The sequence below is a fragment of the Dermochelys coriacea genome, chromosome 6 (genome assembly GCF_009764565.3).
Source record: "Dermochelys coriacea isolate rDerCor1 chromosome 6, rDerCor1.pri.v4, whole genome shotgun sequence".
Classification (NCBI taxonomy): Eukaryota; Metazoa; Chordata; order Testudines; family Dermochelyidae; genus Dermochelys; species Dermochelys coriacea.
In genome coordinates, this window is record NC_050073.1 from 71,708,165 (window position 1) to 71,724,113 (window position 15,949).

General features: G+C 45.5%; 1 protein-coding gene across 1 annotated transcript in view; it reads right to left on the bottom strand.

Moving 5' to 3' along the window:
• FAM98B (family with sequence similarity 98 member B) overlaps positions 1–2,994 on the bottom strand; it is a 50,548-nt gene extending 47,554 nt beyond the window's left edge. The window contains exons 1-2 of the mRNA XM_038406585.2: positions 2,839–2,994; positions 472–620 (exon numbers count right to left, since the gene is read on the bottom strand). Coding sequence (XP_038262513.1) covers positions 472–620; positions 2,839–2,903 — 214 coding nt within the window. The 5' untranslated portion in view covers positions 2,904–2,994. The remainder of the gene's footprint in view (positions 1–471; positions 621–2,838) is intronic.
• Between the last annotated feature and the right edge of the window lie 12,955 nt (positions 2,995–15,949).

Genomic DNA, 15,949 nt, shown 5'->3' on the forward strand with positions numbered 1-15,949 from the left:
TGATTACAGGTCTATTACAGGAGTGGGCAGAAGAGGTCTGTGGCCAGCAACGTGCAGAAGGTCATACTAGATGATCACTATGGTCCCTTCTGGCATTAATGTCTATGAGTCAATCTCGTAGGATGTGTTCACATGAAGAAGTTATGGAGGGAAAACTTAACTAAATGAGGTACGTACATATTGTTTTACCATTTCATTACAAAAATATAAAGTCTACAATTATTTGTAGGTTGTATGTGAATGTCTTTTTATAGTAAGATTTAAGAAAATTTTAAACAATTAAAAACAGACACACCAACACATGAGTTTTACCCTTGGGTTTGTTCTTTACTACAACTATCTTACTCCTAAGCATCAATACTGTTTCTTTGACTAAGATTACAAGGTTATTATTAAACAAAATATAAACAATAAACAGTCTTAACCACTACATTATTTCAATAAATTAAAGTTCAAATTTTGTGGAAATACCAGCTATTGAAGTGATGCTTTCTTCCAGGTCACACACTGATTTTATTTCAGAACTTAACCAAACACAAAGCTCAGAAAAGTCTGGTGAAGATAATCCATTTTCTACTGCTTTGCTAAGTGCTTCCTCCCCTAACAGGGGACCTTCATACCTGAACAGGGGAAAAAAAAAAAAAAAAAAAGTCTGACAAATACAGCTCCTGGATTTTAAATTTATTTTCATGTAAATTGTTTCACAGTTAGAAACGGGACTAATCCATTACAGTTTTTTGAATCACTAAATTCATAATTCACATCTCTTACAAGTTTTCCTAAATGTTAAATATTGTAAAAGAAGTTATGCTGTACTAATGTTGATCTTCTGACAATGCAGACAGCATGCATGTGTTTGTATATCACAGATATGTGAAATCACTTACACATATTTATATTTTTATTTAAGATTTGGACTATGTTGAAGAGATTATAAATCAGGACATAATTTAAATGGACTTAGTCAATTTAAAAAAAAATTGTAAAGGAAACTTTTACCTATTGCTTCAAATTACTAGCAATGAAATAATTTGAAAATCAAATGTACTTCTCATTATTTATGCCCTGTTTACTTTTTGCATTTCCCTGAGTTTGGTCAATGAAAATAAATAAAATCTCTTTGATTTTGCTCATAATATATTTCACTTTCAGGTTCCTAGTGCTGCAACGTTTGGGGTTCAGGTACTATAGGGAAATGTTTAAAAACAGTTCTCATTGCAATTTTTAAAATTACACTGTAAACTCATCCTTATTTTCATTTCTTCAAATCATTATCTCTAGCAGTTCAAAGAACCTAGGCTTTTTCAGGATTGGCACATTCTATTGTTGTGGGACTCTGTTCTGATGAATTTCTGTACCGAGTAAAAGGCCCTGCTACATAGAATTCTCCTTTATTTCTTGCTTGGTCTCCTAATAGCATATAGGTGCTTAGATACCAATACAACCTATGCAGAATAGAAGAAATATCTTCATTGCCTTTTCATAATCTCATGCAAGCTTACAATGTTGGTCATCGTTTCTAGCTTTACAGACACAGAGTTAGTGCAACTCTTCCCACTTCCATGAGATGTGCATCTGAGATCTCTATTTCATGATTACACTTGAGGGAGAAATAAATATATATAGTTTTCACTATCCTAATACGTTCAAATCCATCAAATGATTAACTCTAAGTAGGAGTCAAATAGGTAGTAAAACGTAAAGAAAGTCTTGCTTTTCCATATATGATCTAAATATATTTTCTATTAAACATCCAAGATCTTACCAATTTGTGTGATTATATTCTTGATAGCCACTGTATCACAAAAGGGTTATTTTGAAATCTTAAGGCCCAATCCTGAGAAGTGCACTGTATGTGCCTCTATGGAGCCCCACTGACTTCAATAGGGCTTCCACCCACACGGAGCAACTTGCAGGACGGGTACCCTATACTCCGAACTATTCCCAACAAATAGAATGCAGTAGGACTTACTTTAAGGAAGACAAAGTTGAATGAATACACTGGAGAAAAACACACGTCCACTACTTGTACCGTTTAGCATTTATTGATTTCTAGTCTTCCAATAGTCATTTTATGGAATCCTTTATCATGACATAGATACATATATATAGTTTATTTTATTCCCACAGAAGCGTCACATGCTAGAGCACTCTAGCTCTCTTCCCCTTTCCAACATATGGTTCTGACAGGGTGAGCACACACCACAGATGAACTACCCAGATCTCCCAGGTTCACACACACACGCACTACGGTTTACGAAGTCCCTGCACCCATCCCTCGAGCCTGTGTGCCCACTTCTCCCATACCCATCTCCACACCTTCCCCCCCCCCGCCCCCTCCAGAGGATCGGCCCTTCCTAGGCGGCACCACAGCACCCCTGCCCCCTTCTCACCCACACTGCCGGGGGGGGGGGGGCACAACTCTTTGAATCAGCACAGACCGTTGGCCCCCAAAGATCCCCTTGGGGACGCTCCTTCCGCCGCAGTTTCCCCTTCTTCCCACTCTCGCTCCCCCCCCCCCTCCCGTCCCAGCTGGAGGCCATTTCTCGGCGCGAGAGACACGCCGGGGCTGGCGCCCCCGTGTCCCGCCCGAGCAGCCCCCGTCGCAGGCGGACAGCGCCGGGGGAGGCCGAGCTGCTCACAAGGCTTCAGGGGCTGAGGCGAGGGACTGTGGCGCAGAGGATCCAGTGCAGGCTGCTGTAGTGGGGCTGCGGGGAGCGACGGCTACCCCGCCCCCCTGCAAACGGGGCCCACGGAGCCTCTGCACAACGGGAACGGCAGACAGGCCCGGCGGCGCCGGGGGCTGAGGAGGGCAGGCGGCCGCCCCCGCACACTCACCCCAACGCCTCCAGCGCGTCTAGAACGTCGCTCTCCATTTTCAGCTCCCGCTCGCGCGCCCTCATGCTGCTGGCGCGGCCCCGCCGCCCCCAGACTCCGCCCCGTCCGGCTCCCGGCTTCGCACGGCCTCGGCTTTCCCCCTCACACAGGCCCCGCCCCCGCCTCGGGTTCCCGCTTCCCCTCACACAGGCCCCGCCCCGCCCCGCCCCGCACGGCCTCAGCTTCCCCCCACAGGCCCCGCCCCCGCCCCGCCTCGGGTTCCCGCTTCCCCTCACACAGGCCCCGCCCCGCAGGGCGCCGGGTGTCCGCCGCCCCCTCACGCGGGTCCCGCCGCTCGCCCCTCTGGGGCCGCTAGGCGCTGCTGGCCGCCAGCGAGCGAGCCAGGCCCGGCACCTTTTACACGCAGCCCTCCCGGTGCGGGGGCGCGCTGAACGGGGGAGCGTCAAACGTTCCTGACCAGATCGGCACAGAGAGGCCGAGGCGCTTCCTGACATGCTCAGGCCAGAGCCAGGGCCCCTCCGACCCGCCATCTCCATACGGGGCCCGAGGAAGCTGGTCGGCAATTTGGGGCAGGAAGTGGAGTGTCCCTCTGGTGACCTGCACGGCGTGGGGGAAGCCGCACTCTGCCCCTGCCCCAGCCCCAGCCCCAGCCCCAGCCTTCCCCAGGCCGCCTCCCAGAGGCACGGGAGGCCAGAGTATCCGTGCTTGGCTTCTGCAGGAAGCTTTCCAGCTCAGAGCAGGGTGACTGAGATGGACGTCAAGGATAAAGGAGGCCAGAGTTTACACATGCATTTTAAAAACAAATTATTTTTCATGTCTTCCCACCTCTGCCCCACAGCATTGCCCTGGTCTCTGAGCTCCCTCCATAGACTGCCCCAGTCAGTCGTCTCTGACACATGGGCACTCATCAGGACTTCCTCTGGTACTCAGTAATGAGAAGGTGGCTTAAGAAACCCTTAATGCCAGCGGGCAAGAAGGTTACAGGTGTATCTTGATTCTGCTATGTACATCCTGGTTCACCAAAGAATGTCAAGTGAGGTCTTAAATGAAAGCTGGGGGTCACACTGATCATTGTGAAATGTATGGACACATACTGTGTAAGGAGTTATGTGTATATACTGAAAATATGGTTGTAAAGTCTGTGTCAAGGAATTAGGCACCAGCAGAGGTGAAAAACACTGATCATTAATAGCATTGTGAAATGTATGTACAGATACTGTGTAAGGAGTTATGTGTATATCCTGAAAATATGGTTTTAAAATCTGTGTCAAGGAATTAGTCACCAGAGGTGAAAAACAGGTTTTTCTCTAAGACAGGAGATAAGGAATGTTTCTCTCTCTCTGTAGGGATGTAAATGAAGCACTGTACGCCAACAATGAATTCCCGTTTACATACAAATGTTAATAAAGAGATGTAAAGTCAACTGAAAAGCAGCACAGAAAAAATAAGCCATGGGTGGTTATCCTGGCTCTGAGTACAGACAATTAACTCCGGGGGGGGGGGGGGGTACACGTAGAAGGCAAAGCAGACACCATCCTCATCCTGCACTTTGGAAGTAAACTAACGCCATATTTGCATTCATGAAAACAGGATCACAGCCAGCCTTGGCTGAAAACACTGCAGACTTTGGGTGAGATAAAGTTTCTTTAAGCAAGAAATTAACCCATTAGTTAAGTTTACTCTCTAGAAAAGCATGTTAAAATTTTCTATGTAATTATATGTTTTCTAACTCACTGTCACTTATCTTGAACTTTTGGTAATTTATTCTTGATTTCACTATAAATATATCTAAGTGCTGTGATATTAAGCAAAGTGCTGCTCCTGAGCTGAATCTTACAAGCTGACGTGTATATTGTTCCTTTGGAGACAGCAGACCTGGCATTTCTGTGAGTGTTGAGTGAATAAAGGACTAAACAGTACAGGAGACTCAGGGACTAGGATAGACATATTGTTAACCTGCAAGGCAAAGTAAATCCTGGCATATCCCCCAGAGGAGAGTGCTTAAGCGGCTGACAAGCTGGTGGTGTTAGGGAGATGACACCCAGTTAAGCACAAGCATGACTCCCTCTTGCTGGTGGCAGGGAGTAACAAGGTGACTCACAGTCCTGGGTACCCCAAGAACCTTTACAGTGAGCAAACCTCTACTCCTGTACTGACCTCAATACAGTTGAGGGGTGGTACAGGGCTGCCAAGTGTTATGCACTTGGACGGAAGGCTTTGAGCTGGGCCAATTGCTTCGAGCCAGCAGCCTTATAAAAAAGCAGCCAGTTGCGAACTGAGTGAGCGGTGAACTGAGGACAGGCAAACAGAGGTTATTTGCCTGGGGACCATCCGAGAGGAGCTACAGTGAATGCTACATTACAGGGGCTGTGTTGTGAGCTGGTCGGGTGAATATCCAAGTGTCTGTCTGTTGTGACCATTTGTTTGACTGGAGCTAGTTGCAGGGACTCTTTGACCATGTGTTTGTTTGTTTGAAAAGTGGGAATTGGGAGTACTTTGTTCCAGGTTAGCCTTGAGTGGTTGACTGGGGGAAGGCTTTGAGCTGGGCCAACTGCTTTGAGCCAGCAGCCTTATAAAAAAGCAGCCAATCGCAAACAGAGTGAGCAACCGAGTGGGTGGGTGAGAATCTGTGGCCTGCGCTGTGCAGGAGGTCGGACTAGATGATCAGAATGGTCCCTTCTGACCTTAGTATCTATGAATCTATAACAAACCGAGGACAGGCAAACAGAGGGAGTTTGCCTGGGAGTTCTCAAAGAGGTTTTTTTTTTTTGCCTTTCAGGCTTATGTGAGCAGTAAATACAACATCTGAAGAGGCTCTTAGAAGGAAGACATTATGGATAGTGAGCGATCAGCTGTTCTGACCTGCACAGGATGTGCCATGTTTGTCTTTCTCCCAGAGGATAGAAGCGACTTCGTCTGTACAAAGTGCAAGCTGGTCTCCATATTGGAAGAGAAGGTTAAAGGACTAGAGACCCAAGTATCAACTCTGCATTGCATCAGAGAAAATGAAGATTTTCTGGATAGAAGTCAGCATTTGGTACAGCAGGCACAGCATGCTGAAGAATCTGAGAGTGCAATGCAGAACAGGGAAGAAAATTGGCAGCATATGACCTCCAGAAGAAGAAAGAGGAGAACCCATGTACCCTCAATGCAGATAGAGGTAAGAAACTGTTTTCAGGCTCTCTGCACAGATACTACGGTGGAGAATGGTTTGGAAGAGTCATCTGAGAGAAGGGATCAGGAGGAGACCCCATCGACTGGAAGGCATGGAATACATTGTCCTAGGGATGGGGGTTCCACGACCACCACTCCCAAAAGGAGGAGACGGGTGGTGGTGGTCGGGGACTCCCTCCTAAGGGTAATGGAGTCATCCATCTGATGTCCAGACCAGGAAACTTGAGATGTGTGCTGCTTGCCTGAAGCTAGAATTCGGATGTGACAGAGACTGATCAAGCCTTCAGACTACTACCCCTGCCTACTTCTCCATGTGGGCATCAATGACACTGCCAAGAATGACCTTGAGCAGTCACTGCAGACTACATGGCTCTAGGAAGAAGGATAAAGGAGTTTGAGGCGTAAGTGATGTTCTCATCCATCCTCCCTGTTGAAGGAAAAGGCCCAGATAGGGACCATTGAATTGTGGAGGTAAATGCGTGGTTACACAGATGGTGTTGGAGAGAGGGCTTTGGATTCTTTTGCTAGGAAGAAGTAGCCAGCAAAGAGAGGGGAAGAGCATCTTTGCAGGCAGGCTTGCTAACCTAGTGAGGTGGGCTTTAAACTAGGTTTGCCAAGGGATGGTGACCTAAGCCCAGAGGTAAGTGGGATACTGGAAGGAAACGCAAGGAAGGGGGTGCAACAGTGGAGGCCTGCTTATTCATACTGGGAAAGTAGGGCAATCACCTAGTTATCTTAGGTGCCTGTACATGAATGCAAAAAGCCTCGGAAACAAGCAGGAGGAATTGGAAGTCCTCGCACAGTCAAGGAACTTTGATGTGATTGGAATAACAGAGACTTGGTGGGGTAACTCACATGACTGGAGCACTGTCATGGATGGCTATAAATTGTTCAGGAAGGACAGGCAGGGGAGAAAAGGGGGACGAGTTGCACTGTATGTAAGAGAGCAGTATGATTGTTCAGAGCTCCAGTTGAGAGTCTTTGGGTTAAGTTTAGAGGTGAGAGAAACAAGGGTGATGTCGTAGTGGGCATCTGCTATAGACCACCAGACCAGCAGGATGAGGTGGATGAGGCTTTCTTTGGATAACTAACAGAAATTTCCAGATCACAGGTCCCGGATCTCATGGGGGACTTCAAATCACCCTGACATCTGCTGGAGAGCAATACAGCAGTGCATAGGCAATCCAGGAAGTTTTTGGAGAGTGCTGGGGACAACTTCCTGGTGCAAGTGCTGGAGGAACCAACTAAGGGTCGTGCTACTCTTGACCTGCTGCTCACCAACAAGGAAGAATTGGTAGGGGAAGTAAAAGTGGGTGGCAACCTGGGCAGCAGTGACCATGAGATGGTTGAGTTCAGGATCCTGACAAAAGGAAGAAAGGAGAGCAGCAGAATACAGACCCTGGACTTCAGAAAAGCAGACTTTGACTCCCTCAGGGAACTAATGGGCAGGATCCCCTGGGAGACTAATATGGGGGGGGAAAGGAGTCCAAGAGAGCTGGCTGTATTTTAAAGAAGCCTGATAGAGGGTGCAGGAACAAACCATCCCAATCTGCAGAAAGAATAGCAAATATGGCAGGCGACCAGCTTGGCTTAAGAGAGAAATCTTCAGTGAACTTAAACATAAAAAGGAAGCTTACAAGAAATGGAAACTTCTGGACAGATGACATGGGAGGAGTATAAAGATATTGCTCAAGCATGTAGGGGTGTAATCAGGAAGGCCAAAGCACAATTGGAGTTGCAGTTAGTAATGTATGTGAAGGGTAATAAGAAGGGTTTCTACAGGTGTATTAGCAACAAGAAGGTGGTCAGGGAAAGTGTGGGACCCTTACTGAATGGGGGAGGCAACCTAGTGACAGATGATGTGGAAAAAGCTGAAGTACTCAATGCTTTTTTGCCTTGGTCTTCACAGACAAGGTCAGCTCCCAGACTGCTGCAATGGGCAGCACAGTATGGGGAGGAGATGAGCAGCCCTCAGTGGTGAAAGAATAGGTTAAGGACTATTTAGAAAAGCTGGACATGCACAAGTCCATGGGTCCGGATCTAATGCATTCGAGGATGCTGAGGGAGTTGGCTGATGTGATTGCAGAGCCATTGGCCGTTATCTTTGAAAACTCATGGTGATCAGGGGAGGTCCTGGACGGTTGGAAAAAGGCAGATATAGTGCCCATCTTTTTAAAAGGGAAGAAGAAGAATCTGGAGAACTATAGACCAATCAGCCTCACCTCTGTCCCTGGAAAAATCATGGAGCAGGTCCTCAAAGGATCCATTTTGAAGCACTTGGAGGAGAGGAAAGTGATCAGGGACAGTCAACATGGCTTCACCTAGGGCAAGTCATGCCTGACCAACCTGATTGCCTTCTATGATGAGATAACTGGCTCTGTGGATATGGGGAAAGCGGTGAATGTGATATACTTGACTTTAGCAAAGCTTTTGATACGGTCTTCCACAGTATTCTTGCCAGCATGTTAAAGAAGTATGGATTGGATGAATGGACTATAAGGTGGATAGAAAGCTGGCTGGATCATTGGGCTCAATGGACAGTGATCAACGGCTCGATATCTAGTTGGCAGCCGGTATCAAGCAGAGTGCCCCAGGGGTCTGTCTGGGGGCCAGTTTTGTTCAACATCTTCATTAATGATCTGGATGATGGGATGGATTGCACCGTCAGCAAGTTCGCTGATGGCACTAAGCTAGGGGGAGAGGATAGGGTCCAGAGTGACCTAGACAAATTGGAGGATTGGGCCAAAAGAAATCTGATGAGGTCCAACAAGGACAAGTGCAGAAACCTGAACTTAGGATGGAAGAATCCCATGCACTGCTACAGGCTGAGGTAGCATTGACTGGCTTAGTGGCAGGTCTGCAGAAAAGGACCTGGGCATTACAGTGGACGAGAAGCTGGATATGAGTCAACAGTGTGCCCTTGTTGCCAAGAAGGCTAATGGCATATTGGGCTGCATTAGTAGGAGCATTGCCAGCAGATCGAGGGAAGTGATTATTCCCCGCTATTCGGCACTGGTGAGGCCACATCGGGAGTATTGCGTCCAGTTTTGGGCCACCCACTACAGAAATGATGTGAACAAATTGGAGAGAGTCCAGCGGAGGGCAGTGAAAATGATTGGGGGGCTGGGGCCATAGGTGCCGACTCCGTGGGTGCTCTGGGGCTGGAGCACCCACAGGGAAAAATTGGTGGGTGCTCAGTACCCACTGGCAGCTCCTCGCGGCCCACCAACTCACCTCCGCCTCCTCCCCTGAGCGCACCGCCGCCACTCCGCTTCTCCCCCCTCCCTCCCGCTCCAATGGCACGGCAAGCCTGGGAGCAGGAGGGAGGGGGGAGAAGCGGAGCGGCGGCAGCACTCTCAGAGGCGGAGCGGAGGTGAGCTGGGGTGGAGAGCAGTTCCTCTGCTCCCCCCCAGGGTTACTTCCTGAGGGTCCCCCCCGCTTACCTCTGTTCCGCCTCCTCCCCTGAGCACGCCGCTTCTCCCCCCTCCCTCCCAAGTTTGCTGGGGAGGAGGGGAAATGTGGCGCGCCCAGGGGAGGAGGCAGGGCAGGGGATTTGGGGAAGGGGTTGGAATGGGGGCGGGACTGGGGACAGAGGGGGGGCACGAGCACCCACCAGCGCTGGCTAAAGTTGGCGGCTATGGCTGTGGCACCTGACTTACAAGGAGAGGCTGAGGGAACTGGGCTTATTCAGTCTGCAGAAGAGAAGAGTGAGGGGGGATTTGATAGCAGCCTTCAACTACCTGAAGTGGGGTTCCAAAGAGGATGGAGCTAGGCTGTTTTCAGTGGTGGCAGATGACAGAACAAGGAGCAATGGTCTCAAGTTGCAATGAGGGAGGTCTAAGTTGGATATTAGGAAAAACTATTTCACTAGGAGGCTGGTGAAGCACTGGAATGGGTTACCTATGCGGGTGGTGGAATCTCCATCCTTAGAGGTTTTTAAGGCCCGGCTTGACAAAGCCCTGGCTGGGTTGATATCGTTGGGGTTGGTCCTGCTTTGAGCAGGGGGTTGAACTAGCGGACCTTTTGAGGTCTCTTCCAACCTTAATCTTCTATGATTCTATGCATTTAGCAGTCCTGTTGCACCTGCCCTCAGCCAAGCTGTCATCTCACACATTCAGTTGTGTCAGGCAAACAGCTGTGGTTTCTCTGCCTCCAGGGAACACTGACACCTGTTATCACACAATCCCATTCTCCCTTCTCTCTACTCTCTTTCTTGTCTCCAGGAACCTGCTCAATTATGCTGGCTTAGCAGAGCATGTTTAAGAGCTTCACTCAAAAGAAACAGACACCAAGGCAGCCACGAGGGCCAGTCTCAGAACTGAAGTGTGCCCAAGGGTTCTATCAAAATACTCTTGCACAGTCCACTTAATCACCATGTTAAAATCTACTGGACACTGTGTTTATGCCAACCCACCATGCACAGCAATATCAGTGGCTCAGCACTGCTTTCTCAAAACCCTCGTCTGCACCCTACCCCCATCTGCTATTTAGAACAGAGCGTGAATACCATTTCTGTCCTAAGTGGTGTGTCTACACAGGGATAAAAGACCTGCATTGGGCATAGGTCAGCTGACTTGGGCTTGGGCTATGGAGCTAAAAATTGCTATGTAGACATTCAGGCTTAGGCTGGAGACCGACACTCAGCCCTCACAGAGTTCCAGAACTTGGGCTCCAGCCTGAGGCCAGACGTCTACACAGTGATTTTTCAGCCCGGAACTGAAAGGATAGATTTCAATGAAGAGAGGAAAAGGAGTTCCAGACATAAGGGATGGATTGAATTTTAAATGATAGCACTTGGGTCCAGTGGGAGGAGGCTAGGAGGAGCTTCCCCATCTTCTTTTGTACTTGTTTGGGAAATAGGCAATCTTCTGAGGGGAATGTACACTCCTAATGCTCCCCATCTCCAGGCATTAGCTATTTGAAATGTGGCAAGAGGACCATGGGTGCAGCAGCCTGGGGGGGGGGGGGAAACATGTTGTACCTTATTCAAGTGGTGTGCCAATGTGAGCTGTGTGGGAGCACTAAGTCAGGCAAAATCCCACGTGAGAACTCCAGCTGCTGTCCTGCCTCCCACACCCCCATAAACGTGGATACTTTTCCCTCACATTTTCATAACGTGCATTTAAAGTCTTGAAACGCCATGTTCTTAACCAAGCAACAGTAAGCACTATTCATTAACTTCTAGTTTGAATCTAATTGAATGTAATACAGTAGAGAGACATGCCGAATTAATGTTAAACTGGAAAAATATGGGGTATGAATAAGCTTTTCATTATAACAGTTTATTTTTGATATCTTTTTAAAAACAGTACAACTACAAAGTACTGTTTCCCTTAATGAATCATCGTTTTAAAGCTGTTTTTAGGAACCGAGCAATTTTCCTGTCACTCTAGGAGCATGGTAAGAAAAGTTCATTATATTAAGCTTTAGTACAATTGGAAGTGAAATAATCATTCAAAACAAAACTAGTAATGTGATAATTGAAGAGATACAGTACATAGGTACTGCAGCAATTTCTCTAACCCACTCTTTTTTGTAAGTTTTATTACAGGTTTGCCAAACATATGTTTTCCAGGTCTAATTCCAGGACCATTAAGTATGCCTTTGACAGACTGACAATATCCTTGACAAACTTTATGGAATTAAGATTCAACTTCATTGCATTACATTAAACCTTATTAAATTAGGTTTAATACCTTTGGGGTCCATCATATTAAAAATGCAATTGTGTATGTGTTATTGTGGAAAGAATGTAACATCTAGGAGGAGGGGAATGCTAATGTAATTTCTCTGGTTATCAGCCCTTTGAAGCCATTCCCTGGGGAGGTTCGTGTACACTAGTTCAAACTGGATTCTCCAGGGACCAAAAGACAAAAAATGGATTTTTGGATAAATAGCCTGATTTTAAACAGGCCCAGGGGTTTCCTCCTGATCCAGCTAACGAACAGGACTCCTGGGCCACAGTGGGCCCCAATTCTTAGGAAGTTGGCCTATAAGTGAGTGAGGGCTCATAAGACTGGGTGTTAGTCCTCAGCCAAGACTGTTATGAACTTGTGACCCTGGAGAGACTCTTTTGGGTAGGAGGGGGTGGGAGTTGAAAGACACACGTCAGAACCTATGTTGAAGACAGTTGGGGGGAATCTCTGGTAAACTTGTGCATATGTATGTAGGCTCTTTTATTGTTTTATTATATTTTAAAAAAATAAAATAGGCTTCCATAGGAAGTGCTGTGTGGTAACTTATAAAGGTTGGCAATCACTCTGTTATCAATCTCTGAAGTGTGCAGATCTGCTTAGGCAGAGTCTCTTTTTAGGAATAACACAGGGAAGGGAGGGATCTGCTCCACCTGGAAATATACCAGTCCAAAGGGAGAGAGATGTGGGTCTCTGCCAAGAAAGGCAGTGGCCATGAGCTGGAAACCTGAGAGTCGGTGTCGTTGCTGGCCCATAGAGGGGGGAGTACAGGTGCAGCTGGCCTGAACTATGATAATGCCCTTGCGAGAGATGATGTGGAAATTTCTGCTACTTTACTTTTGGGTGTTGCAAACATCTGTCAGGGAATCACAACCATCCTATCAAACCCATGTTCCTCAATAGAAAGGGGGTCCCTATTTAGATCGCAGCTAAAGGGAGGGAAGAGGGAGGTCCTGGTATGGTCACGATATGTTAAAGGTTGAGAATCTCTGCACTAGATCATACTCCCCTCCAAAGACAGGAATAGAAACTAGGATTTTGAGTCCTAACAGTCCTCTGCTCTCCAGTAGAGTTATTTAAATCTCTGCCAAAGTGTAAATCTCCTCATCTGGCTGGTCCACAAAGCAGAACAGCCTAGTACGACTTCCATCTTTTAGCTCTAGTAGTAGAGGTGTGTGCATCTAAAAGTCCTGGGTTCCAGCATTGCTTATGAGCGTGTGGGGTGTCAATATGGTTTCATATTTTGGAATTTCAGTGGGGGGCTTCAGTTGCTTTTTTAAAAAAATAGGGAACTGTATATCAAAAATATGTTAAGATAATATTATGGTTGCAAAGGTTGCACTCAGATGTTAGGAAAACAGTGTGAAGGTTGCCAGTGTGGGTGCATTACAATGCAGCAATATAATTTTTAATTACATGATCAGACATTATTTGTGCCACAGGACCCTTGCCTCATTCAGTGCTTAGGGTGGATGATGAATGAGGCAGAGGGCTGCAGATGAAAAAAAGATGTTCTCTTGGGAGTTAGGCACTGAAGTGGGACTCTCTACGATCCCTGTGTTTGTCACACATTCCTACGTAATACTGATCCAGACTATTATACATTCATAAAAGCAGATCAAATTAAGGTTGCATGGCTAACATTGATTCTGGTATTTCCTAACTTCTGAATGCTTGAGTTTGCAATCTTAACATTCTTTTAGTATAGGGTTTTTTTAAAAAAAATGTAATTAAAATGTTAGTATGTTTTAACACTTTTGGAACTTACATGTTAAACTCTGGGTCAAATTTAAAACATCCAAGCATCCTAACAACTGATGGTACAAAGAAATTGCCTCCCCATGCCATTTTCAGTTAATTTCAATTGGTGGTTGTCCAGGATTTTAGGTCAATCTGAAGTTTACTGAAATATCGTAATATTGTCCGTATTTAGAGAAGTACATTCTTGGATTCTGAAGAATAGTCAGGCTGGGTTGGCTCGCAGAAATTGAAATAAAACATTTAATGCAAAATGGATGTTTCCTTCCTGCTCTTCAGCCTCTCCTCCTTTTGGTGCTCTTTTTTATCTTGCATTCATTTTGTTTTTAAAATTCATCTGGAGTTGGCCCAGAGCAATAAAAACTAATTGGATTTTAAAAATAAGTTTCTTAGTTTCCTATCCAAGTATTGACCAGTCTTCAGCCTGCTCAGTTTGTGAGAATCAAGAGGATCAGTGCACAAAGTAGTAGTAGTATTGCTCTCAACATATGATCCATTTTCTCTTCTCTTTTATTATCAAAGTTTATGTGTAGGAAAAAGATTAATTTAAAATCTGCAGTAGAATAATGGATTAAATACAATAGTTCAGCTTTCTTTGGACAGAGAAAATAATAGTATAGCTGAAACTTGTGTTTCTTTTTTCACCTACCTTTCCCCCAAGAAGCTCAAGGCCCAGGTCCTTTAGGTATTCCAGTTGTTGTTATTAATAAGAAGGGTCTCAAGGCCCATGTGACTGGAACTTTGCAGGATGTACACTATATGATGTGAAGCGATAAAGGGATTAACTTTGGGAAAGCAGTATTCAGTTTTTTCATGGAGAAAATATAAATATTTCCAGATACAATTAGTAAATGTTTCCAAAAAATCCACTTGTTTTTTCCTTTATAATATGCAGCATGGAACAGCCTCTCTGCCCCCACAGGATCAAATGTAAATTGAATTAAAGAGATACAGACTCCACAGTCATTATTTTAATGCAACAAGTCTACAAGTCTTTTTTCTGTGCATTTTTGTTAGAATAAAAAGAAACAGCAGAAAATTATCAACCACTAGAGGGGACCATAGTAGCAGAGAAAGAAGGGGAGTAAGTGATACAAAGTGCTTAAAAGGGCTCATCTACATGCAAAGTTGTTCTTACTTAAGAAAACATGTAATTTAAAATTGATTTAGTTAATACAGTACAAAATGCTGTCTGGGCACTGTTCAATCAGTATAACCCTGGTTTATATTGATTTAGCTTAAATTGATTACTAATTATTTTACACTAAAATAAAATAAAACCAAATCTCTTAAACCAAAATAAGAACTTTTACATAGGCTATGTCTACATTTAAACCATTACACGGGTACAGTTGTAGTGCTGCGGCTTTACCATAGACATTTAGAACAGTGACAAGTGGGGTTCTCCTGTCACTGTAGTTAATCCACCTCCCTGCGAGGTGATAGCTAGATCAATGGAAGAATTCTTCCAGTGACCTGAATTCTGCCATTGACCTAGGGTTGTCTAGAGTGGGGTTAGGTAAGCTTAACTATGTCACTCACGGGGGTGGATTTTTCACACCCCAGAGCAAAGTAACTGGGTCAACATAACATTTTAGTGCAGATGCAGCCACAGGGTTTTGCCCCAGTTTAATGTAAATAGATATACATTAAATCTATGCAAATTGAGTATAGAGAAGCACTCACTGTTCTTTTAGCCTCATAAGTCTAAAAAGCAGCATGCAATATTTTTCTATCTACGCATGGAAGTTGTATTGGTGTAAGTTAAATTGATTTTAAAACTGATTCGGTTAAACTGGTGCAAACCCATGTGTGGACACACTGATATCAGTTTAAAATTGATTTAAGACTCTCCACCCAAAGTTGGACCAGTTTAACTAAATCAGTTTAGAAATACAGCTTTAGTTAAACCAGTGTAACTGTGTTTGTAGAACAGCACAGCGAGGAGAAGGAGGGGGGAGGACATGTAGCAGGAGGAACCAGCTATGCCATGAGCCAGGATCTTTTCAAGACTCCACCCCAGCCTAGCCAGTGCTGCCAGGCAGGCACCGACAAGTCCAATGAAGGGGAAGGAAACCTTGGGAAGTGTGTGTATGCATTTTTTCTTACAATGTTTAAATGTAAAGAAGGCGCCTCCCCCAACCCCAAGTTAACAGGACTTTTCATTGTTTTACTCATATGAAAGGAGGTAGCGATACAACAAACAGAGATAGTATTGTTACCTGCTTTTTATTCCCCTGGATGGTTAGGCAGGGTGAGGTGGAAGGAGGCAAAGATGTTGAGCAGTTTATGTAGATAGGGAAGTTCCTTGTATCCCCTTGAGAGATCTCAATGAAACTTTAATGGAGATACTCTGCAATCCTCTCCTGAAGGAATGGCAGCCTTAGTTCTTCCTCTATGGTAGGACACTTTCCCACGCCATTCCACAATGACTTTGGATGGCACCATTGCAGTAAGCAGACTAGCAGCTTTCCTCTCTGTCTTTT